Consider the following 26,634-nt stretch of genomic DNA (forward strand, 5'->3'; position numbering starts at 1 on the left):
GCAAACCTAATCAAGGAGGTGAAAGATCTTATGCTGAAAACTCTAAAACATGGATAAAAGAAATAGAAGGGGATACAATAAATGGAAAGATATTTCATGTTCATGTATTGGAAGAATTAACATCATCAAAATAATCATACTTTCCAAAGTGATCTACAGATTTAATGCAATCCCTATCAAAATTCCAGTGTCACTCTTCAGAGAAACAAACAAACAAAAATCATAAATTTCGCATGCCAAATTTGAAGAGCCAAAGCAATCCCTGAGCAAAAAGAACAAAGCTGGAGGCATCACACTACCTGATTTCAAAACATACCACAAACAACCAAAAATTAATCAAGAAAAAAACAAACAATAAAATATACCACAAAGCTACAGTAACCAAAACAGCATGGTACTGGCTAGCATAAGATAGACACATAAACCAATGAAACAGAATAGAGAGCCCAGAAATAAATTAACATACCCAAAGCCATCTGATTTTTGACACAGGTACCAAGAACACACATTGGGAAAAAGTCTCTTCAATAAGTGATGCTGGGAAAACTGGACATCCACATGCAGAAGAATGAAACTAGACCCCTACCTCTTACCATATAGAAAAACCAACTCAAAATGAATTGAAGATTTAAGTATAAAACTCAAAACTATGAAACTCCTAGAAGAAAACGTAAGGGAAATGCTTCAGGACATTGAATTGGGCAAGAATTTTAATAAGACCTTCAAAAGCACAGGCAACAAAACCAAAAATAGACAAATGGAACTATATCAAACTAAAAAGCTTTTACACAGTAAAGGAAACAACAGAGTGAAAAGACAACCAAGAGAATAGGAGGAAATATATGCAAACTATACATCTCACAAGGGATTAATATCCAGAATATATAAGAAACTAACAGCAAGAAAACAAGATAACCCAGTTAAAAATGGGCAAAAGGATAAATGGCCTTCAGCTCCATCCATGTTCCTGCAAAGGACATGATCTCATTCTTTCTTATGGCTGCTTAATACTCCATGGGGTATACAGGGCATTATCCTTAGCAAACTAATGCAGGAACAAAAAACCAAATACCGCATGTGCTCAGTTATAAGTGGGAGCTAAATGATGAGAACACAAGCACACATGGAGGGGAACAATGGACACTGGGGCCCATTGGAGGGTAGAAGGTGGGAGGAGCAAGAGGATCAGGAAAAACAATTAATGGGTACTAGGCTTAATGCCTGGGTAATGAAATAATCTGTCCAACAAACTCCCATGACACAAGTTTACCGATAAAATAAACTTACACGTGTACCCCTGAACTTAAAGTTTAAAATATGGGCAAAAGACCTTAACATAAATTTTTCAAAAGAAGACATTCGAATGGCCACCAGGTATATGAAAAATGCTTGACATCACTAATCATCAGGGAAATGCAAATCAAAACCACATTGAGACACCACCTCACTCCAGTTAGAGTGGCTATTATCAAAAAGAAGAAAAGTGTTGGCCAGGTATGATGGCTCACACCTGTAACCCTTTGGGAAACCAAGGCAAGAGGACTGCTTAAGCCCAGGAGTTTGCAGGCGTTTGAGATCAACCTGGGCAACACAGTGAGACATCATCTCTACAAAAAAATAATAATAATAAAAAAATGAGGTGGGAGGATCGTTTGAGCCCAGGAGGTCACTGCAGTGAACCGTGATCATACCACTGTACTACCACCTGGGTGACAGAGTGAGACCCTGCCTCAAAAAACCAAACAAACAAAAAAAAAAAGTGTTGGCAACGATGTGCAGAAAAGGGAACACTTTAAACATAGTTAGTGGGATTTGTAAATTAGTGGTGCCATTATGTAAAATAGTACAGAGTCTCCCCAAAAAAATTAAAAACTGAACTACCGTCTGATCCAGCAATCCCATTACTGATTATTCATCCAAAGGAAATAAAATGAGTATGTCAAAGAGATGCCTGCACTCCTGTGTCTGCTGTAGTAATATTTACAACAGCCAAGATATGCAATCAATGTAAGTGTCCAATAATGGATGAATGCATAAAGGAAATGCGGTACATCATATACACAATGGAATACTTTTCATCCATAAAAAAGAATGCTATTCTGTCATTTGTGACAATGTGGATAAACCTGGAGAATATCATGTTAAGTGAAAAAAGCCAGACATACTAACACTGCATGATCTCACTCATATGTAGAATCAAAACAAAAACAAAAACAAAAAACGTTTATCTCACAGAGGCAGAGTAGAACAGTGGTCACTAGAGAACAGAGAGAGGAGAATGACGAGAGGTTGGTCAACCTGTACGAAGTTACAATTAGATAGGTGGAATAAGTTCTGGTGTTCTATTGCATAGCAGGGTGACTATGGCTCAAAGTAAAGTATTGCACATTACAAAATAGCTAGAAGAGAGGCTTTTGAATGTTCTTTTTTGTTTGTTTGTTTGTTTTTGAGATGGAGTCCTGCTTTGTCACCCAGGCTGGAGTGCAGTGTCACAATCAGCTCACTGCAACCTCCACCTCCCAGATTCAAGCGATTCTCCTGCCTCAGCCTCCTGAGCAGCTGGGACAACAGGCACATGCCACCACGCCCGGTTTATTTTTGTATTTTTTTTTTTTTAGTAGAGATGAGGTTTCACCATGTTGGCCAGGCTGGTTTCAAACTACTGACCTCAAGTGATCCACTCGCCTCTGCCTCCCAAAGCGCTGGGATTATGGGTGTGAGCTACCACGCCTGGCCTGAAGGTTCTTATTACAAAGAAGATCATGATAAATGCATGAGCTGATGAATACCTCATGAAAAATGCATGATAAATGCATTACAATAGCCAAGATATGAAATCAACCTAAGTGTCCAGTAACGATGAACACATAAAGGAAATGTGGTACATACACACAATGGAATACTTTTCATCCATAAAAAAGAATGCTATTCTGTCATTTGTGACAATGTGGATAAACCTGGAGAATATCATGTTAAGTGAAAAAAGCTTTTTTTCCCCACTTAACACTTAAAATGCATGAGGTATTCATCATGCTCATTAGCCTGATTTGATTATATATCACATATATCTATTGAAACATCATAATGCACCCCGTAAATATGTACAATTATAATGTCAATTTAAATAATAAATTTTAAAAAAATTCTCCCAAATTTAGTACCTGTTCTGATATATTGTAATCCAAACATTCTCTAGGATAGACCAGATTTCTTGATGCCTGCTGGGATGGGGAAGATGAGAACTCGAGAAAACGGTGATTTCTTGATTATGAGACTTCATCAATGAAGTACCTTCCTGCTTTTTAGTCACTGTGTTTTCCGAAGAATTTGGCTCAAGTTTTGTCTTGACCTGGGGAAATAAGAATTACATAAAATGCAGCTAGTTCTTCATTTGCAGATGAGAAAAAGAGAATGGCAACTGTGCTTACAAATGTTCTAGCTTTCTGAGAAGTAGTGGCAATTCTTTTTCTTTTATTATGTACATAATATTCCCAGAAAAGCATCAGAGCTAGAAAAGATATTTTCCTTTTCCATTTAAATCAAACAATATTTCTAATCTACTTATAATGATTTGTTCAGCTAACATGCTAACGTCAATTTAAGAATACTGCTTGAACACTTCTACATATGTAGTACTGAAAGAGATAGAGGACCCCTAGAATACAAAGTATAGAGGTACAATCAAGTCTTGAAGCACCTTACAATTCAGTTTTAAGAAAATGTAAAGGGCTGCAAAGGGTTATTTAAAAAAAAAATCAAGAGATAATTTAAACCTCAGGTTATGGGTAATGGTGAACCACTGAAGGTTTCTAACTTAGGCAGTGATATACTCAGAAGTGCACTCTATCTAAGATAAATTAAAACAGAAGAAAGAGGAGGCAAGAAAACTGGTTAGAAGGTTACTGAAATAATCCAAGAGGAGAGTCCTGAGAACATGGATTAGCTATAAAAAGGCAGCAGAATGAAAAGAAAAATAAAATGCATGTAAGAAATATAAAGATTTGGCCAAAGACTAGATCCAGGGAGTGAGGGAGACCCTAAGACATTCTTTAACCCAGATGTGTTAGAAGAATGATACAAATAGTAGGAACTTAGGGTGGTCATAAATCTAGAAGTGTGTGTGTGCGCACGCGCGCACACTAAGTAGGTTGAACCTTCTTGATTACTTCTGCAGAGGAATATATAGTTTTAGTCAGTAAAAGTCAAACAAATACTTTATACAGGAATTGATGGAACTGCTATTTGATGTTCCACAATCACTGCAATTTTAAATATCACATTAACTTATGCATTGCTAATGATGGACAATACACTAAACATATCAGATATTACAGTGTAGTAGCAATAAACTGTAGTGAGTATTTGTCTATGTTTCCAAATTTCATGGCCTCTTGTAAAGCTAAGAAAAGAGGCTGCTTGCAAATAAGAATCTTCTTTGGATGAAGAGAATATAAGTTTGTTTTTTAGGTATATGTTGAGTTTGAGGTATGAAAAATTATCCAGGTAAAGATAGCTAGCAAGTAATTGGACATGTAGATCTGCAGCTTAAAAACAGCTGAGGGTCATTCTCATGGAGACAAGCCTTAGGAGATGAAATAGACAAACTGAAGGGGGAAAAGAAGGAACTAGCAAAAATAAGAGGGGAAGAATCAGTATGCAATAACAATAGAAGCCAAAGGAGTCAGGTTTCAGGAAAGAAAGGAGAGACCACCACCAAGTGCTGAAGAAGGACTGAGAAGGAGGAGGAGAAGAAGAAGGAGAAAAGAGTAAGTTTGATAATTAGTAAGCAAATGACAACCTAAGGTTTCTTCCAGTGGAGTGTGGAAATAAAATTCTACTGTAAAGGATTAAGGGGTAAGTGAGTGCTCTAGCCTTGTTCAGTTAGCAAAAAAAAAAAAAAGAAAAGAAAAGAAAAAAGAGACAAGAAAATAAAACAAACAAAAAAAAGTGCAAAAATGAAAACAATGGTTAGAAATTGCTTTTTTTGTTGTTTTTTTGGTTTTTGGTTTTTTGGGGTTTTTTTTGAGACAGGGTCTCACTCTGTCACCCAGGCCGGAGTGCAGTGGCGTGATCTCAGCTCAGTGCAACCTCTGCCTCTAGGAATCAGGTGATCCTTCCACCTCAGCCCTCCCCAGTAGCTGGGACCAGAGGTGCAAGCCATCAGGCCCAGCTAATTTTTGTTATTTGTTGTAGAGACAGAATTTCGCCATGTTGCCCAGGCTGGCTGGTTGCCCAGACTGGTTGTGGCTCATCCAATCCGCCCACCTTGGCCTTCCAACGTGCTTGGATTACAGGTATAAGCCACCATGCCTGGCCATAAATTGCTCTTTTAAGAAGTTTGGTAGTTGATGGAAGGACAGTGCAGTAAATAGAATGGCCAATGAAAAGTACGGTATTTAAGAATGGAAAAGATCTAAGCATATTTTAAAGCACAGTAAAAGAGATATACAATTGATTCCAGTTAAAATATATATATATATAAAATATATATATATCTCACGTGGAGGAAAAAAGGAAAAGAAAAGTACCTAACAGAATGTACATTTAACTATAAGTTTAAAAACTTAGTTTTTTGGTCTTTGCTCTATATACATACACAAAGCATATAAATATGCTTTGTAAACTTAAATAAAATCACTCTGTTTCTCTAGGCTTAAGTTCCCTCTGATAAAATGATGATTTCAAAGGATTAGCTTCATGGATTGCTGATTTAATACATATTAAATTTTTTTAATACAATTTCCAATACTATCAGTAGTAACAGTTAATATTTATTGAGCGTTTGTTATGTACTTTCTCAGAATTTCATATTTATTAGCTCATTTAATCCTAACAACTACCTATGAAACAGATACTATGATGATCCATATTTTATAATCAAGGAAACTGAGGCATGGAAAGGTTAATTAACTCATCCAAGGTCACACAGATGACAAGAGGCATGAACTGGATTTGACCTTCAGCAATCTGACTAGAATGAGGTTATGAACTCTCTCCATCTGTAAAAGTAAATGTTACCCTTCTTTATCTTATGCGGCAAGAAAAAAAATTAAAAAGATGATTCTTCCCATTTTTGCCTGTTTACATTAAATTGTGAACTTAACAAATAGACCAAATGAAAAGACATTTTATCCTGAGATAATTTTTTATCACCAAATATATTTAAAATACAGCCCAGCATTTACCTAACGCCTCTTTTCTTTAGCTCTTAAACAGTAGTATATATACTACACACAAGTGGATTTCTTTATCAAACACTACATAGAACTTACTACATACTAGACATTAAGGTCTCCACAAATATTAACTTGTTAATTCACATGATAATTCTAAGGCCAGCATTATCATTACACTCATTTTACAAAAGAGAGAAATAAGGTCCAAAGAGTTTAATTAAGAGGTTATAAACACCACAACTCAGGACACTGAGGCACATAAATCTAAAGCTTATTAGCAAGATTGATTTTAATTACTCTATCATCTTAGTAAAAAGCAAGTCCTATTTTTTTTTTTTTTTTTTTTAGTGGTTAGAAGGCCCATAAAATAAAAATGTACCTATCCTTTTCCTATTTCTCCCCTCTTACATGAAAATCTGGAAAACGCAGGGCACAATGGTTCATGCCTGTAATCCTAGTACTTTGGGAGGCTGAGGCGGGAAGACTGCTTGAGGCCAGGAGTTCAAGACCAGCCTGGGCAACAAAGTGAGACATAGTCTCTACAAAAAAATTTAAAACTTAGCTCGGCATGGTGGCTCATGCCTGTGGTTCCAGCTATTCAAGAGGCTGAGGCTGGAGGATCATTTGACACGAGGTCAAGGTCAGAGAGAGCTATGATCACAACTCTGCACTCGGGCCTGGGCTATAAAGCGAGACCCTGTCTCCAAAAAAAAATCTGGAAAATGATAGTTAGTTTATCTCCATTTTAGTTTCTCAAAAGCAATCAAATAATGAACGTTCCTCTTCTTCTGATTTTCTACACTTAATAAATTAAGATTAGGTAGTTTTTACAGTTACTAGGAGATACCGCTTCTTTGGAGGTAATCTATCTGTTGCTCAAGTTACTGAGACATGACCAAATATATAAGACATATATAAAATCTAATACATTCTATAAAACAACTCCTGTTAAAAGTATATTTTAAAGCATCAGTCCCCAATCTTTTTGGCAACCAAGACTGGTTTCATGGAAGATAATTTTTCCATGCACTGGTGAGTGGGAAGATGGTTTCAGGATGATTCAAACACAGTCCATTTACTGTGCACTTTATTTTTATTATTATTACATTGTAATATATAATGAAATAATTGGCCGGGTGCGGTGGCTCACGTCCGTAATCCTAGAACTTCGAGAGGCCGAGGTGGGTGGATCACCTGAGGGCAGGAGTTCGAGACTAGCCTGGTCAATATGGTGAAACCCCATCTCTACTAAAAACACAAAAATCAGTCAGGTGTGGTGGCAGGCACCTGTAATCCCAGCTACTTGGGAGGCTGAGGCAGGAGAATCACTTGAACCTGGGAGGTGGAGGATGCAGTGAGCTGGGATCATGCCATCGCACTCCAGCCTGGGTAACAAGAGAGAAACTCCATACCAAAAAAAAAAGAAAAAAGAAAAAGAAAGAAAGAAAGGAAAGAAATAATTATACAACTCACCATAATGTAGGATCAGTGGGAGTCCTGACCTTGTTTTCCTGCAACTAGACGGTCCCATCTGGGGTGATGGGAGACAGTGACAGATCATCAGGCATTAGATTCTCATAAGGAACACACAACCCAGATCCCTCATATGCACAGTTCACCACAGGGTTCATGCTCCTGTAAGAATCTAATCCCACTATTGATCTGACAAAAGGCGGGGCTCAGACAGTAATGTGAGTGATGGGGAGCGAATGTAAATACAGATTAAGTTTTACTTGCTTGCCTGCTGCTCACCTCCTGCTATGCCAATACCAGTCATGGCCCAGGAGCTGGGGACCCCTGTTTTAAAGGACTATACTAAATCATAAAGTTCTTGGTTTACTCAGACAATGAACTGTTTCTAACACAAAAATAAAGGTGCAACACTTCAGAGTTCTAATCCTGGAAACAACATGGACAGTTTCGAGTAATCACACTAAAGCCAAATGTTGAGGGAAAAGCACCATGAGGACGCTGGATTCTTTGCTACTCGTCTTCATGAATCTCTTGTTAATGTAGCAAATGAAACTCGAGATCTAGAAATAAATAATTTATTAACAAGTCAATGGTTTTTTGTTTTTGTTTTTTTGAAATGGAGTCTCGCTCTGTCTCCTAGGCTGGAGTGCAGTGGCACAATCTCGGCTCACTGCAACTTTTGCCTCCTGGGTTCAGGTGATTCTCCTGCCTCAGCCTCCCGAGTAGCTGAGACTACAGGTATGCGCCACCATGCCTGGCTAATTTTTGTATTTTTAGCAGAGACAGGGTTTTGCCATGTTGGCCAGGCTGGTCTTGAACTCCTGCCTTCAGGTGATCCTCCCACCTCAGCCTCCCAAAGTGCAGGGATTACAGGTATGAGTCACCACGCCCAGTTAAGTCAATAGTTTTATGTACGCAATGGGCAACATATATGCAGTAGGCATATCATTATCTCACAAACAACACAAAATTTTAACACCATATTTTCATGGTACCTCCCATCTGTAGGTTTTTATTGATGAAAAGGGTTAAAAACTACACATTATTTTTTTATTTCAATTAATCCTAAATTTTGTTTTATTCTCAATAATCTTAATTAAAAGACTGTTAAGACTTTAAGTATCCTGCACTTCCCATCTTTTACTACATTTTCTTCACTAAGGATATGATTTAGGACTCAATTTTGTGACAGGAAAGGAGAACACATCTTTTCCAACACAATCAAGGTACAATACTCATGCTATAACCCTCTAAATCCCTAGGCCCATTTTTCCTACTAATAGTTCTAAAAATCATGCTTGCCATTAAAAAAAAATAAAACTACCAATGTTTTGGTCACCCCAAACCAAAAGAGCATTTCACCCCTCAAATACATTCTTTCCTCAAGAATGATCACATGATTCCACTCAGTTTATTTAAAAAGCTGCTTCCTTTACTCCATGAAGTATTCTCTCAGCAAGGAAGTGCTTTCCTCATTAACTATGATTAATGTTAGCATCATCTAATCCTTTGATTACTTCATAGGTTGGGGACCTATTTGATATGAAAAATCAATGAGAAAAACCTGGACAATTCAGTTCCTCAGAGAAAAAAGAGAACATAATATCTATACTGGATAAAAGTTCCATTAATATCTCTTCTAGTAGTAGTGATAACTGAAGTTTTTTGAGCTGTTTATGCTACATAACACTCTCAGATTTTTCTAGACTTGAAATTACAGGCCAGGCACAGTACCTCACAACTGTATTCCCGACACTTTGGGAGGCTGAGGCAGGAGGACTGCTTGAGTCCAGGAGTCAAGACCAGCCTAGGTATTAGGGCAAAACTCTGCCTCTACTAAAAATATGAACAATTAGCCAGGTGTGGTGGTGCATGCCTGTAGATCCAGCTATTCGGAGGGCTGAGGTGGGAGAAGCACTTAAACCCAGGAGTTGGAAGTTGCAGTGAGCCCTAATTGTGCCAGGGTGACAGAGTAAAACCCTGTGTCAAAAAAATAAAAAATTAGAAGACTGTAATACTGGGGACAAAAATTACAGAGTTAAGTTTAAAAGTGATAAAAAAGCATCAGCTAAGATGGCTGCATAAGAATTACATGAAACTTACTAAAAACTGTAATTACACAGGATATCCTTATTTTTAGAAAATGCAGATGGAAATATCCAGGGGGAAAAAGGGCACCTAGGGGAAAAAGGGCATCCTATCTGCAACATACTATCAAATAGCTCAGAAAAAAATATAGATAGGTAAATGGATGGACAGACAGACAGGTGGATAGGTAGAGAAGGAAAACAATAAAGCAAACGTGACAAAATATTAACATTTGGAGAATCAGGGTAAATAATATATATGGGAATTCTTTGTACTGCTCTTGTAACCTTTTTATAAGTTTGAAATTATTTCAAAATAAAAAGTAAAACAAGGACAACAACATTACCAAGTAACACTATCAAAAAATAGATTCAATAGGGTTTGAGAGAGTCTAGGCATTGTATGTTTAAAACAATTTCCTAGGTATTTTTGATGTATGTGAGATCCACTGGCATAGGGCACTGTAAATGAACAATCAAATAGCAATGCAAAGCTTTCTTCCATCCATAAGTGAAAATAATATAAAATAACAAAAACTGCTGTGACACTGCTTCCATAAAAGGATGTGTGTTTTATAACGAGTTGCTTACTCTCTATTCAATTCACTTAACATTTACTTAATGCCTCTAGTATGTTAGAATAAGTTAGAATTAAATTATCCTTTATCTACTGTTGTCTGCTAAACACATTTTCAGAACATAAATAATTAGCTACTCTAACTGGCATTCCAAAGGCATCTTACCTCTGCAAATGTCTGAAGGAGCTTGTTTACTTGAGCAAAGGTCTGTGGAAGAATACCATCATAATTTGACCTTGTACTGAAAGCATGTAACAAACTTCTAGAATCCTGAAGCAAGAATTTGACTGTTGTAAAATCCACTGCCTTATTAGCTGGTAACAGAAAATTAAGACAGAAAAATATGGAAGAATGAGTATATATCATAAAAATGTCTTTGGAACACTAATATTAATTTTGAAATTTAAGAAGAGTATACATTTACACCTATATGCCACTCCTAAGTTATCCTTCTGGTACAAAAAGCAATAATTAAATAGATTTAGTTATAGATAAAGTCCTTTGAGTTGATTCTGGTATTCTGAATTCAGATTTCAGGAGTTCTCTCAGCGCGGTCAACTTCAAAGTAAAAGTAAAGTTAAAGAATATTACACTTCCCAGAAAAAAGAGAAAATCACCAAAGAAACAAGTCAAACCACAGATTTCAATGCTGAGGTGATTTCACATAAGAGTACTATGGAGAGATCAGTAGAGTCAGACTGTACTGGTAAGCATGTCAGCTACATATGGTACCTCTCATCATCACCTCAGCTATCTACATAGTGATTTATCTTCAACTCCACTACATGAAACTTAATACTATGTTTACTAAAAACAATGAGTTATCTCTATATGTACAACACAACTTCAGGAGAGAAAAAAAGTTTGGGCAACAGTGAGAAGCAGAAGAAGCCTGCAGAATTTTTTTTTCTGTAAATTAAAAGTGAGAAAATCTACAAACAATAATTTAAAGGTATAACAATTTTATCTCAAGGAACTAAAACTAATTACATTAAATTCTCAAACTAGTTGGGAAAACTGGTGACAATAATTTCAAAAATTTCAAAAGTTACAAACAATAAAATTAAGTAATAATGTCATAAAACTCAGAACAGAAAAAAATATTTCCATTATTAAAGCAGAATGCTACCTAACAGTTTTCAAAATAACCATGCTACACTGTTGTTTACTTTTTGTTTTTATGTTCACAGTTTCAGAGACTCTATTGTATTCTGAAACATCAGCATGGCTTTTCACTGGCACTATGAGTTTAAAAAACAACAAGGAGTTCTTCTGTATCTCTTACACAAGAACTTGCTTGTGAAATCCTGAAGGGTCAAGTGAAATAAAAACTGTATCTTAATATTAATTCCACAATATTCAGAAACTCTAATCTAATGGTTATAGCCAAGCCTCTGGCTTCTCCTTTATCCAAAAACATAAAAAATAATAATAAAGCAAGTCAATGTATTTCCTTACAGGAAAACTTTCACTTCTTTTTAAAGCCAATGACTGGTTTAAATTCCTGTGGGTAATAAGAGATGCTACACACAGGACAGACTGTAGATTTGATGAACTTAGTAAATCCCCTGAGGAAGATATAATTGGACACAACTTCTTTTAAGGGTGCTTTTCCAATGTAAGGTATGTTTAATGATGCTTACATATATGAAGTAATCATTTTATTTCTGTCTTACAAAAGTTCCTAAGATTATGAGGAAAAGGGTAATAACAATAATAAATCCAGTATACAGACACAACAAAAAAGGAAATCTACATTAATGAAATAGTCTAATGCTTATATAAGGCCAATAATTATTTAAAGCTAACATGGGTAACAAAGTCATAAAAGTTACTAGTCATTTTCCACACAATTTTCTATGAACTAATCTAAGGATACATGCTTGGTATTCTGAAGTTAAACAAATATATAATTCAAAAGCTGAAGGTATTATTAAAAGATAGTAAACAAGAACATAAATTGTGATTTTTCTAATTCAAAATTATCTTAGAGCAAGAGGCACTTTTTTTTTTTTTTTTTTTTTTTTGAGACAGAGTTTCACTCATTGCCCAGGGTGGAGTGCAATGGCGTGATCTCGGCTCACTGCAACCTCCATCTTCCGGGTTCAAGTGATTCTCCTCCCTCAGCCTCCTGAATACCTGGGATTATAGGCACCCACCACCACACCCAGCTAATTTTTTTGTATTTTTAGTAAAGATAGGGTTTCACCATGTTGGCCAGGCTGGCAATGAACTCCTGGCAAGAGGTACTTTTATAATCCCATGACATATTCTTAGCTCATTAAACATTAGGCATCAGATTCTGTGAGATCAAAGACCAATAAACTATGCACATAATGATTGCAAAACAGATTTTTCAGCAGAAGATACAGTAATCACATTTTCACTTCTCTCCTTATTGTCAGTTAGAGCTGCCACCTACCATCTCTCAGCTGCATCTAAGAGCAGATCCCCCTGCCAGGAAAAACAGATGGAAGATGGTAACTAAATGCCTCATTTTTTACACTAAACTAACTTGGAGATCACACATAGTTTACAGACTTTCTCTTTTAAAAGATCAACTAAATTATGACCCTGGTAAAAGATACGAAAAAAGGTTCTACGTGCTTTATAAAACTGCTTTGCAGAGATGTCCAATATGTGGTTCCATGTCCTTCATATACTCGTATCACTAATAAACAACTTCTACAGCTAAAGGCAATGACGGAAAAGTGTTGTTCCTTTAAAAATTGGTAACTTATTAAAAATAGATATTCAGATGGTTGTAGATGTGTGGTGTTATTTCTGAGGCCTCTGTTCAGTTCCATTGGTCTATATATACTTGTTTTAGTACCAGTACCATGCTGTTTTTGTTACTGTAGCCTTGTAGTATAGTTTGAAGTCAGGTAGTCTATGCTTCCAGTTTTGTTCCTCTTGCTTAGGATTGTCTTGGCTATGTGGGCTCTTTTTTGGTTCCATATGAAATTTAAAGTAGTTTTTTCCAATTCTGTGAAGAAAATCAATGGCAGCTTGATGGGGATAGCACTGAATCTATAAATTACTTTGGGCAGTATGATTATTTTCACAATATTGATTCTTCCCATCCATGAGCGTGGAATGTTTTTCCATTTGTTTGTGTCCTCTCTTACTTCCTTGAGCAGTGGTTTGTAGTTCTTGAAGAGCTCTTTCACATCCCTTGTAAGTTGTATTCCTAGGTATTTTATTGTCTGTGTAGCAATTGTGAATGGGAGTTCACTCATGATTTGGCTCCCTGTTTGTCTGTTCTTGGTTTATTGGAATGCTTGTGATTTCTGCATATTGATTTTGTATCCTGAGACTTTGCTGAAGTTGCTATCAGCTTAAGGAGATTTTGGGATGAGATGATGCGGTTTTCTAAATATCGATCGTGTCATCTGCAAACAGAGACAATTTGACTTCCCCTTTTCCTAACTTAATACCCTTTATTTATTTCTCTTGTCTGACTGCCCTGGCCAGAACTTCCAATACTATGTTCAATAGGAGCGGTGAGAGAGGGCATCCTTGTCCTGTGCTGGTTTTCAAAGGGAATGCTTCCATCTTTTGCCCAGTGTGATACTGGCTTTGGGTTTGTCATACACAGCTTAAGAGCTATTTACTTATTTTGAGATATGTTACATCAATACCTAGTTTCTTGAGTTTTTAGCTTGAAGGGCTGTCGAATTTTGTCCAAGTAAATGGTGTTAGGAAAACTGTCTAGCCATATGCAGAAAACTGAAACTGGATCCCTTCCTTACACCTTATACAAAAATTAACTCGAGATGAATTAAAGACTTAAACGTAACACCTAAAACCATAAAAACCCTAGAAGAAAACCCAGGCAATACCATTCAGCACAGGCATGGGCAAAGATTTCATGACTAAAACACCAAAAGCAATGGCAGCGAAAGCCAAAATTGACAAATGGGATCTAATTAAACTAAAGTGCTTCTGCACAGCAAAAGAAACTATCATCGGAGTGAACAGGCAACCTACACAATGGGAGAAAATTTTTGCAATCTATCCATCTGACAAATGACTAATATCCAGAATATACAAAGAACTTAAATAGATTTACAAGAAAAAAACAACCCCATCAAAAAGTGCACAAGGGATATGAACAGACACTTTTCAAAAGAAGACATTTATGCAGCCAACGAACACACGAAAGAAAGCTCATCATTACTGGTCATTAGAGAAATGCAAATCAAAAGCACAATGAGATACCATCTCATGGCAGTTAGAACGGCGATCATTAAAAAGTCAAGAAACAACAGATGCTGGCGAGGATGTGGAGAAATAGGAACACTTTTACACTGTTGGTGGGAGTGTTCATTAGTTCAACCATTGTGGAAGACAGTGTGCTGATTCCTCAAGGATCTAGAACTAGAAATACCATTTGACTCAGCAATCCCATTATTGGGTATATACCCAAAGGATTATAAATCACTGTACTATAAAGACACATGCACACGTATGTTTACTGTGGCACTGTTCACAATAGCAAACAGTTGGAACCAACCCAAATGCCCATCAATGATAGAGTAGATAAAGAAAATGTGGCACATATACACCATGGAATACTATGCAGCCATAAAAAAGGATGAATTCATCTCCTTTACAGGTACATGGATGAAGGTAGAAACCATCATTCTCAGCAAACTTACACAAGAACAGAAAACGAAGCACCACATGTTCTCACTCATAAGTGGGAGCTGAACAATGAGAACACGTGGACACGGAGGGGAACATCACACACCAGGGCCTGTCGGGGGGTGGGGGGCTAGGATAGGGATAGCATTAGGAGAAATACCTAATGCAGATGATGGGTTGATGGGCACAGCAAATTACTATGGCACATGTATACCTATGTAACAAACCTGCATGTTCTGCACATGTACCCCAGAGCTTAACATCTAATAATAAATAAATAAATAATTGGAGCCAGGATAGCATGAAGGAGGGGAGCTCAAGCTTGCATTTCTGAGATAACAACTGTCTCAAGGATTTTCTAAAAAAAATCCCACAAGAAATTCCTCCACAACCTTCATGTATCTCATGCTTTTCATGATCCATGTCTTGCATGTATGCACATATTTCTAAACCGGGTTTATCACTAGGCATTCTTTAGGACTACAGCAGTTCAGATAAGACTCTCTTGAAAAAACATTTGCCCAGTGACAGTATCTACACCAATGAACTAACGCCAACCCTGGCTTTGAGCCTCAGGAACCAATAAACTCTGTTTTTAAGCAGCTTGTATGAACTTCTTTTTGCCAATAAAAGCTTTCCCTTACTCTCTCCTCTTCAGGTGCACCTGTGGCTTGCCATAGCTATGCATCCTAGATTATAATCCTTTTTCCTTACTCCTGAGTAAATTCATCATGTTAGAAGATTGAAAAAAAAAAAAAAAATATTCATCGAACATCTACCATGGATGAGACATAAGGAAATGACTAGGCCCTTTAAATCCCCTAGGGGAAATATTTATTGACTTAGTTTATTTATGGTTGACACATAATAATTGTACATATTTATGAAGTATGATGTGATGTTTTGACACATGTATACATTGTGTAACAATTAAATCAGGGTAATTAGCACATCTATGACCTTAAGCATTTATCATTTCTTTGTGATAAGAACATTCTCTTATACCTATTTTGAAATATACAATATGTAACTGTTAATTCTAGTCATCCTACAATGCAGCGGAATACCAGAACTTATTCCTCCTATCTAACTGTAGTTTTTTATATTGCTCAATCTCTTACCATCCCCTACCACTGCACCTTCCCCATCCTCTGGTAATCACTATTCTGCTCTTTACTCCTCTGAGAACAACTCATTTTCAAAGAGTTTACACTTCAAGGAAAAGACAGAGAATAAGGTACACCTATCGTAGAATATGCATTTTTTTTCCTTTTTGTCCTAGCTTCTATGACAATTTTAAGGTTAAAATCTGGGCTCAAGTGCTGCAATAATTATTTGCATACGATTCATAATTAATCATCTCCTAGTCTTCATTATCTGGCCTTGGTGCCTTTAATAATTTAATTACTTAACAGCCCTCTTGTACTCAGGTACAAGGGTACTAAGGCATCACAGTTATGTTTCAGAAGTAGGCTGGATATGACTAATATATGAAATAATACACACATTACTTCATGTGAGGAGTTTGAAAAAAGCAAAGTACCAACTGAACCCTTAATAACAATCACACTTTGCTTTTTTATATTATATATGTTTTTTGAGACAGGGTCTCATTCTGTTGCCCAGGCTGGAATGCAGCAGCACTATCTTGGCTCACTGCAACCTCCACCTCTCAGGCTCAGATGATCCTCCCACCTCAGCCTCCCAGGTAGCTGGGTCTACAGGCATGCACCACCACACCTGACTAATTTTTGTATTTTTGGTAGAAAGGGAGTTTTGCCATGTTGCCCAGGCTGGCTTTGAACTCCTGGGGTCAAGCAATTCACCCACCTTGGCCTCCCAAAGTGCTGAGATTACAGGCATGAGCCACCATGCCCAGCCTTTGCCTTTTAAAGGCATAGTAAGACAAATCTAGTTATTTGATTTTGAAACAAGTCACCTACTGTTTCAAGACTAGTTTCCTTGATCATAAAATATAGGCTTTAATAACATTAGATCAGTTTTTCTCACATTTTTTTCCTCACAGCAGATAAACTTTTCTCCAAGTCCTATATAGAACCTCTATATATAAAGAAATTTTTAAAAGCTGCTCTGGCTAAAGTTGGGGTTAAGGGCCAAAGGCACCACCTACCGGGCTCCCCTTCAATCTATCCATCACCCATCTGTGGCAGCAGAGGCACTTCAAGAAGTCAAAAGTTCTGTTCAATATAGTTTAAAAACCAACTAAGTTGTTCACTGTGGTCTCTTCCCGTTCTAAAATTCACTATACACCAAAGCCAAAGGTTTCTTGTTCCTTATTCATATAGTTTAAATAGAAACCTTGACACACTATTTTGAAAATTAGTGCATAAAATGTGTTCAAAGTTTGTGTTAAACACTATGAGAAATGAAAAAAGTCTAATCAATTCTATTGGTGTATCTGAATAGACTGTAAAACATGGTTTTAAAAGTTTTCAAAGTAAACATCATCAAAAATGATATATTCACAATATCTTGAAATATCAACAACAATACCATTTACAGTCACAAGCTCTATGAGCTGCATCTGTTCATCCAGTTTCCACAAATACCTTTAGAAATTAGAAGTATAACTGATTAAGAACTCATTAACAAATTCTTCATTAATTTATCTTCACATTCCATGGAATGTATCTGCTAGTCTGACTTAATACCACACTGCTAAAGAGAAAAATAAAAGATTCATACCTTTACAGAGATTTTTATATAGGCTCTCAATAGTTAAAAGCAAGTTCTTTTCCATAACTAATCCAAATACAGCCAACCAGTGTTTTTTAAAGCACTGTAGTAAATGTAGTAGAGTCCATGGAGGTTTCAGGTACAGGATCTAAAGAGCATGTAGAAAAAAATTAACATCTCTAGATTTATTATTCCTATGATTAAAAAGTACCTGTTTAGGAATTCCTACATATATTTCTAAGCAAAATATAGTTAGTTGGATTCTTTTTAAATTAAAAGATGTAAAGTCAATCATAACAAAATTAAAATGCTAATTCCACTGCAAATTGCTTTTGTAAAATTCATATTAGTATTAATCTTTATTGTTTCAGAAACTGTGTGTGCAAAAAAGAAAACAGTTCTAATCAGAGGAAACATAGTTTTATCAGCAAAGGTCCTTCAATCTACTTGTCAACACAGTCATCTCTATAAGAAAATTAATCTAATTATTTCATATAACTGGGGGATAATCCATATAGAAAAAAGATGTCCAGTGGCTCATGCCTGTAATCCTAGCACTTTGGGAGGCCGACATGGGCAGACCACAAGTTCAGGAGTTCGAGACCAGCCTGGCCAACATGGTGAAACCCCATATCTACTAAAAATACAAAAATTAGCTGAGCGTGGTGGCAGACACCTGTATTCCCAGCTACTTGGGAGAATGAGGCAGGAGAATCGCTTGAAACCAGAAGGAGGAGGCTGCAGTGAGCCGAGATCACGCAACTGCACTCCAGCCAAATTCCATCTCAAAAAAAAAAAAAAGAAAAGAAAAAAAATGTCAGTTATAATTGTCAGTTGCTACACTCTTGCGAAGACATGCCTATTAAAAACATTGATCATTTAATTCTATAAGATGTCAACACTTTCTTTTCTGAATCATTCACATATATACAATTACTTGCCTTATCTCTACTATGAGATATCAACACTCCTAGTATCTTCTGATAATTCGTCATCATTTTGGTTCAACTTTGATAATATAATCAAGTAGCAAATACACCGTTCTGGCAAATACTAGAATCTCACTGAATAGCTGGAATAGATACAAGCTATGATTGATGGGAAATCATGTTTCTTCTATCTATAAATGCTCACGCCTATAATCCCAGCACTTTGGGAGGCTGAGACAGAAGGATCACTTGAGGACAGCAGTTCAAGACCAGCCTGACCAACATGGTGAAACCTCCTCTCTACTAAAAATACAAAAATTAGCTGGGTGTGGTGTCACATGCCTGTAATCCCAGCTGCTTGTGGGGATGAGGCAGGAGAATCACTTTAATCTGGGAGGCAGAGGTTGCAGTGAGCCAAGATCATGCCATTGTACTCAAGCCTGGGCAATAAGAGCGAGACACCATCTCAAAACAAAACAAAACAAACATTGAACTTCTGAAACCTTTATTGTTAAATTTGGAGTTTTACTGATTGTTGAAAAGGTGTGAATCCAAAGAAAATTCAGAATATCTTGCTAATACAATCAACTTATACTCTGATGCTTACATTTACATGGCACAAGCAAAAATACATACTTCTTTTTCTGAATACATATTGCTAGGGAGATTCCTTATATTAGACATTTTGACTCAAATTAAATAGATAAGTTTTTTTTTTTAATTCAATTTAAGCACCATGGGACAGTGCATCTGACACACAGCAGCTGGAAAATAAATACCTGTTGACTCAAAAAAAAGAATAACATATATTCTTAACATTTAAGAAATGTCCATCATTTAACTGTCAAAAAACTATTTCAAAAACTTGAAGAAAAATGTAACATGATACAGATTATTCAGTGAAGCTTATGCATTTTATACAAGTAATATTTCTTAAAATAACAAATCTTCAGCAATAAAAAAGAAATTTTCAACTAATAGAGTTCAACTAATCACCTCCATCCAAAGGTTTCCAAAAGCAATTTTCATTTCTGTTTCTAATATTGAAGATAAACCTGTTCCAAGAGATTTTTCAAGATCAGATACAATGCTCTCAAGTAGAATGGCCAGTCCAGAATTTATAGATTCTTCCTTATAGCTCTCTTTCAAGGGTGTTGTTTCTTTAAAACAAATAGTTACAGACTTTATTTAGAATGCTAACAGTAAATATTATACATATAATTGGTATATTGCCATAAACAGTAAACATTTTATGTATATGATATTTGAATTATATATAAAACAAACCAATACTTTATTTTCAAAACAGTATTTAGAAACATGTATTTCTACTATAGTCGCTTTAGATGCAACATAAATATATTACTTTAACAAATGTTTTATCTTTTTAACAGGCAAAATAAAATAATATTTTTACTCAAGAAATTTATGTGATATTTTAACTACAATTTAATTTTATTATTTTCCAAAAAGAGTTACAAGAATGCCTTAGATTTATTCACAACAAAAAACCAAGAACTATGGATCAAAATGGGTTTTTTTCCAAAAATTGAATATTTTTTTTTTTTTTTTTTTTCTTTTGAGACAGTCTCGCTCTGTCGCCCAGGCTGGAATGCAGTGGCACGATCTCGGCTCACTGAAACCTCTGTCTCCCGGGTTCAAGCGATTCTCTTGCCTCAGCATCCTGAGTAGCTGGCAAAATATGGAATATTTTTCTAAACTCAGCCTACATCAATAAATTTCCAGCTTAACTATCTTCATGCCCTCCTCTTTTAAAAAGAGCTTTTATTATTTTACATGATATCATTTCAGTAACATTACTTTTTAGATACTTGAAAACAACTGTATTTTCTTATGGCGAAATTAAAAATATTAAGTGGCTTATCTCTACAAAGTAGACAAGCTAAAGGCACACTACTCTTGAAAAACTGTAAACTAGAATATCCTGTTATTCCTTCAAAGGCCATTTTTAATATTATGATAAAAACATTATCTCCAAAAAGGGTAAATAAGTAGTATATATGTATATATGACTATTTACACAATTATATGTAAAATGCACATATATTAGAGACTTCAATAATCATTTTCCCCAAAGAGGGAAAAGGTGGGATGTACCTATAATGTCAGATTTAATATAATATTTCTTCAAATATCAAGCTACAGAACAGATTATTCTGGTGAAAAAAAAATGAAATAATAGTATTGCCCTTACTTCTTTTTTTTTTTTCTGAGACAGAGTTTTGCTCGTTGCCCAGGCTGAAGTACAATGGCACGATCTCGGCTCACTGCAACCTCCACCTCCCGGGTTCAAGTGATTCTCCTGCCTCAGCCTCCCGAATAGCTGGGATTGCAGGCGCCCACCACCACACCCAGCAAATCTTTTTGTCTTTTTAGTACAGACAGGGTTTCCCTATGTTGGCCAGGCTGCCCTCAAAATCCTCAGGTGGCCCACACGCCTCGGCCTCCCAAAGTGCTGGGATTACAGGCGTGAGCCAGCGCACCCATCCTGTTACTTCTTATTAGTCTAAAATTTTAAAAAAGAAAACTATTACCAGATTCCAACAAGTTTCTCTATTGCTAGCTGAGTTTTTACCATATTAATAGAAGGCTATAAATAGAAAGCCAACTTAAAAAAGAAACTAAAAAATTATCTCTATGTCAACTAAATATCTCCTATAACTGCTATTAATTTAAAAGGAACACTCTGCTTCACTCGAAGAAAATCAAGGTGAAAAATAAAGGTATACTCTGCAAGGTACAAATTAGCATGTACACAGTGATTATAATGTAAAAATGTATGTGAGCATGCAGACAAAAACATCAAATTAATTTGTAAAAGTACATACAGAAGGTAATAATGTTAATTTTGTTTTCTTTTGGATTACTATCATAACTTTCATTTATTCAATGATTTACATGCCAGCAAGTATTCCAAATGATGTTATTTTAAATGTACAAAATAAAAATTTACTACCGATTCTAATGTTATAAATAATCTTAGTGTATAAAATAAGATATATCTCTAATTATTTACAGTAAAAATACTACCTGCTTTCAACTGTTGCTTGGGAATACAAGGCTGATGACACACATCTGTGTTTAGAGATAAGTGTAATAACTCTGCACTCAATTCTTCTTTACTGAGTGACTTCACACCACTTATTAGGCCTTTGTTTCTTAAGTTTCTATCATCCCTAAGGTTGGGAGGTTGGGATTAGGAGGAAAAAATATTTTTTTATAAGGTAAACCACATGGCAAATCAAAACACATGAGATCTAGTCAGAGGCAGGTGATTCTCAGCCAATACATTAAGAAACAATAACAACTTAAAAAAAAATGAGCTTTGGGTACTAGGCACCATTCTAAAGTGCTTTATATATATATAGCTATTTAATCCTCACAACAAACTTCTGAGGTAGGAGTAGTATTAACTTCACTCCCATTCCACAGATGGCGAATTGAGGTGTAAAGAGGTTAAATAACTTGTCCGAAGTTATACCCAGTAAGTGGGAGCTGGATTTGAATACAGGAATGTGACTGTCCAAAGAGAAACAGAGAGCTATGTATGAGAAATAATTTACAGTGGGCAGACAAGTACAAATTTACTCAGATTAAGCATAAGACAAATAGCACGAACTTGCTGTTTGCTGAAAGAAATCAATATGATTAGAACATAGTGCATGAGACCAGTTTATGAGGTTACAGAGGAAGACAAGGGCATTAAAAAACAGGAAATTTAAGGACTTCAGTGGGGAAATGACATGATCTTACCTGTGTTTACTAAATTGTTTCAGAGGCCAGTAGGCTTCCAGCTTCTGTTAATGGCAGAGTAGTCTGGCCACACTAACCCTACTATGAATGAGAATTATAAAATCTAAACCAAAAAAAAAATTAACTATTTGAAGGTACTAGAGAGCAACAGAATGTAGGCAGAAGCTGGAGTGGGATCTACCCTGAAGACACAGAAAATGCATAGTGAGAACTACAAGTCTCTTTTTACCTCAGGGCACTTCCCAATTAATCAAGTGTGACAAGTAGTAGTGACTTGAAATGTCAAAGAACCATGTTCGAGGTTGACCAGGGCAGCTGGAAAGTTAAGGGAGAGAGTGCTCTGGATTGGTGGTTGGTAAGACAGCTGAATAGGAACAGCTCCGGTATGCAGCTGCCAGCAAGATCAACGCAGAAGGCAGGTGATTTCTGCATTTCCAACTGAGGTACCCAACTCATCTCATTGGGACTGGGTAGACAAAGGGTGCAGCCCTCGGAGGGCAAGCTGAAGCAGGGTGGGGCGTCCACTCACCCAGGAAGTGCAAGAGGTCAGGGAACTCCCTCCCCTAGCCAAGGGAAGCTGTGAGGGACTGTGCCCTGAGGAACGGTGCACTCCGGCCCAGATACTACACTTTTCCTATGGTCTTCGCAACCCTCAGACCAGGAGATTCCCTGGGGTGCCTACATCACTAGGGCCCTGGGTTTCAAGCACAAAACTGGGCGGCCATCTAGGCAGACACTGAGCTAGCTGCAGGAGGTTTTTTTCATACCCCAGTGGCTCCTGGAACACCAGCAAGACAGAACCATTCACTCCCCTGGAATGGGGGCTGAAGCCAGGGAGCCAAGTGGTCCAGCTCAGTGGATCCCAGCCCCACAAAGCCTAGCAAGCTAAGATCCACTGGCTTGAAATTCTCACTGCCAGCACAGCAGTCTGAAGTCAACCTGTGACGCTCGAGCTTGGTGGGGTAGGGATATCTGCCATTACTGAGGCTTGAGTAGGTGGTTTTACCCTAACAGTGTAAACAAAGCACCCAGGAAGTTTAGACTCGGCAGAGCCCACCACAGCACCCCAAAGCTGCTGTAGCCAGACTGACCCTCTAGATTCCTCCTCTCTGGGCAGGGCATCTCTGAAAGAAAGGCAGCAGCCCCAATCAGGAGCTTGTAGATAAAACTCCCATCTCCCTGGGACAGAGAACCTGGGGGAAGCAGCGGCTGTGGACACAGCTTCAGCAGACTTAAGCGTTCCTGCCTGCCGGTTCTGAAGAGAGCAGTGGATCTCCCAGCACAGTGCTTGAGCTCAGCTAAGAGACAGAAGAGACAGACTGCCTCCTCAAGTGGGTCCTTGACCCTCCTGCCCCCTAAGAGACACCTCGAACAGGTGTCAACAGATCTCTCATACAGGAGAGCTCCGGCTGGCATCTGGCAGGTGCCCCTCTGGGATGAAGGTTCCAGAGGAAAGAACAGGCAGCAATCTTTGCTGCTCTGCAGCCTCTGCTGGTGATACCCAGGCAAACAAGGTCTAGAGTGGACCTCCAGCAAACTCCAGCACACCTGCAGCAGAGGGGCCTGACTGCTAGAAGGAAAACCAACAAACAGAAATGAATAGCATCAACATCAACAAAAAGGGCATCCACACAGAAATCCTATCCGAAGGTCACCAACATCAAAGAACAAACGTAGATAAATCCATGAAGATGAGGAAAAAACAGCCCAAAAAGGCTGAAAATTCCAAAACCAGAACACCTTTTCTCCTCCAAAGGATCACAACTCCTCACTAGCATGGGAACAAAACTGGACACAGAATGAATTGACGAACTGACAGAAGTAGGCTTCAGAAGGTGCATAATAACAAACTCCTCCAAGCTAAAGAAGCATGTTCTAACTCAATGCAAGGAAGCTAAGAACCTTGGGAAAAAAAAAAAGGTTAGATGAATTGCTAACTAGAATAACCAGTTTAGAGAAAAAGATAAATGACCTAATGGAGCTGAAAAACACAGCACGAGAACTTCGTAAAGCATACACAAGTATCAATAGCCAAATCGATCAAGCAGAAGAAAGGATATCATAGACTGAAGATCAACTTAATGAAATAAAGCCTGAAGACAAGATTAGAGAAAAAAGAATGAAAAGGAATGAACAAAGCCTCCAAGAAATATGGAACTATGTGAAAAGACCAAACCTACATTTGATTGGTTTATCTGAAAGTGGCAGGGAGAATGGAACCAAGTTGGAAAACACACTTCAGGATATTATCCAGGAGAACATCCCCAACCTAGCAAGAAAGGTCAACATTCAAATTCAGAAAATACAGAGAACATCACAAAGATACTCCCCAAGAAGAGTAACCCCAAGACACATAATCATCACGTTCACCAAGACTGAAATGAAGGAAAAAAATGTTAAGGGCAGCCAGAGAGAAAGGTCGGGTTACCCACAAAGGGAAGTCCATCAAACTAACAGCAGATCTCTCGGCAGAAACCCTACAAGCCAGAAGAGAGTGAGGGGCCAATATTTAACAATCTTAAAGAAAAGAATTTTCAACCCAGACTTTCATATCCAGCCAAACTAAGCTTCATAAGGGAAGGAGAAATAAAATCCTTTACAGACAAGCAAATGCTGTGAGATTCTGTCAAAACTACAATGAGATACCATCTCATGCCAGTTAGAATGGCGATAACTAAAAAGTCAAGAAACAACAGATGCTGGAGAGAATGTGGAGAAATAGGAACACTTTTACACTGTCGGTGGGCGTGTAAATTAGTTCACCACTGTGGAAGACAGTGTGGCGATTCCTCACAGATCTAGAACCAGAAATACCATTTTTAACCCAGCAATCCCATTACTGGGTATATACCCAAAGTATCATAAGTCGTGCTGCTATAAAGATACATGCACATGTATGTTTACTGCAGCACTATCCACAAAGCAAAGACTTGGAACCAACTCAAACATCCATCAATGATAGACTGGATAAGGAAAATGTGGCACATATACACCATCGAAAACTATCCAGCCATAAAAAAGGATGAGTTCATGTCCTTTGCAAGGACATGGATGACACCGGAAGCCATCATCCTCAGCAAACTAACACAGGAACAGAAAACCACACACTGCATGTCCTCACTCATAAGTGGGAGTTGAACAATGAGAACATATGAACACAGGGAGGGGAACACCACACACCAGGGCCTGTTGGGGGGTTGAGGGATAGGGGAGGGATAGCATTAGGAGAAATACCTAATGCAGATGACAGGTTGATGGGTGCAGCAAATCACCATGGCACGTGTATACCTATGTAACAAACCTGCACGTTCTGCATATGTATCCCAGAACTTAAAGTCTAATAATAATAATAATAATAAAGTTAAGGAGAAACTGAAGAAAAGAAACCACAGAGCAAGTGAGCTCCGAAATCTACATATAAAGTATGCCCAGAGAAAAACAACGTACTTCCAAGAGTCAAAGTAATCAACAGAACTAGACTTGGATACAACACAGATACTGAAGCTACCTGACAGCAAATTTAAACTAATTTTCATTAATATGTTAAAGCCTCTAATGGAAAAGGTGGAAGAAGGGAAAATCAAGCAGTTTTGCAGAGATGAAAACCACAAGAATAAAATGGAAATCCTAGCAATAAAAAACACATAACAAAAATGAAGAATGCCTTGAACAGGCTTGTCAACAGACCTGACAAAGGGAAGGAAAGAATCAACAAACCCGAAGGGAAGTCAAAAGAAATTACCCAAACTTAAACAAAAAGATAATAAAAAGATTTTGAAAAAAAAAAGTATCCAAGAGCTATGGGACAATATATACAACAGTAATATCCTTATACTACCAGTGAAGCAGTATAATATTTGAAGGTAGGCTTTGATAAGTAAAGATGTATATTGTAAACGCTAAAACAACCATAAGAAGTTTTTTCAAAAAAGTATAAATACGTAAATAATGGAGACAAAATGGTATCATTAAAAATGAACAATTAGTCGAAAAGAGAAAAAGGAAAAAAAGCACAGATGGAACAAAACAAATAGAAAATAATTTGCAAAATGGTAAGATTTTAATCCAACAAATTAAATATGTATGGTCTAAACTTAACAGTTAAAAGACAGAAATTGTCATACTGTTCAAAAAAGAACCAACTACATGATGTCTACAAGAAACTTACTTTAAATATACAGGCATAGATGGGCTAAAAGTAAAATGATACAAAAAGATATATCACATAAATACTAAGCAAAAGAAAGTTGGAATAGTTGCATTAATACTAGAC

General features: G+C 37.0%; 1 protein-coding gene across 14 annotated transcripts in view; it reads right to left on the reverse strand.

Annotated features, from left to right (window-relative positions):
- Nucleotides 1-26,634, reverse strand: part of SWT1 (SWT1 RNA endoribonuclease homolog) — a 126,687-nt gene that overhangs the window by 62,244 nt on the left and 37,809 nt on the right. For all 14 annotated transcript variants that reach the window (XR_007720470.1, XR_007720473.1, XM_050765566.1 and 11 more), the window contains 5 exons: nt 21,639-21,784; nt 19,584-19,747; nt 17,668-17,806; nt 10,480-10,628; nt 3,162-3,349 (listed from right to left, as the gene is read on the reverse strand). Coding sequence is in view for 12 of the 14 variants with exons in the window: in XM_050765566.1 (XP_050621523.1) it covers nt 3,162-3,349; nt 10,480-10,628; nt 17,668-17,806; nt 19,584-19,747; nt 21,639-21,784 (786 nt within the window). In the remaining 2 variants the exon portion in view is untranslated. The remainder of the gene's footprint in view (nt 1-3,161; nt 3,350-10,479; nt 10,629-17,667; nt 17,807-19,583; nt 19,748-21,638; nt 21,785-26,634) is intronic.

This window comes from Macaca thibetana, chromosome 1 (genome assembly GCF_024542745.1).
Source record: "Macaca thibetana thibetana isolate TM-01 chromosome 1, ASM2454274v1, whole genome shotgun sequence".
Classification (NCBI taxonomy): domain Eukaryota; kingdom Metazoa; phylum Chordata; class Mammalia; order Primates; family Cercopithecidae; genus Macaca; species Macaca thibetana.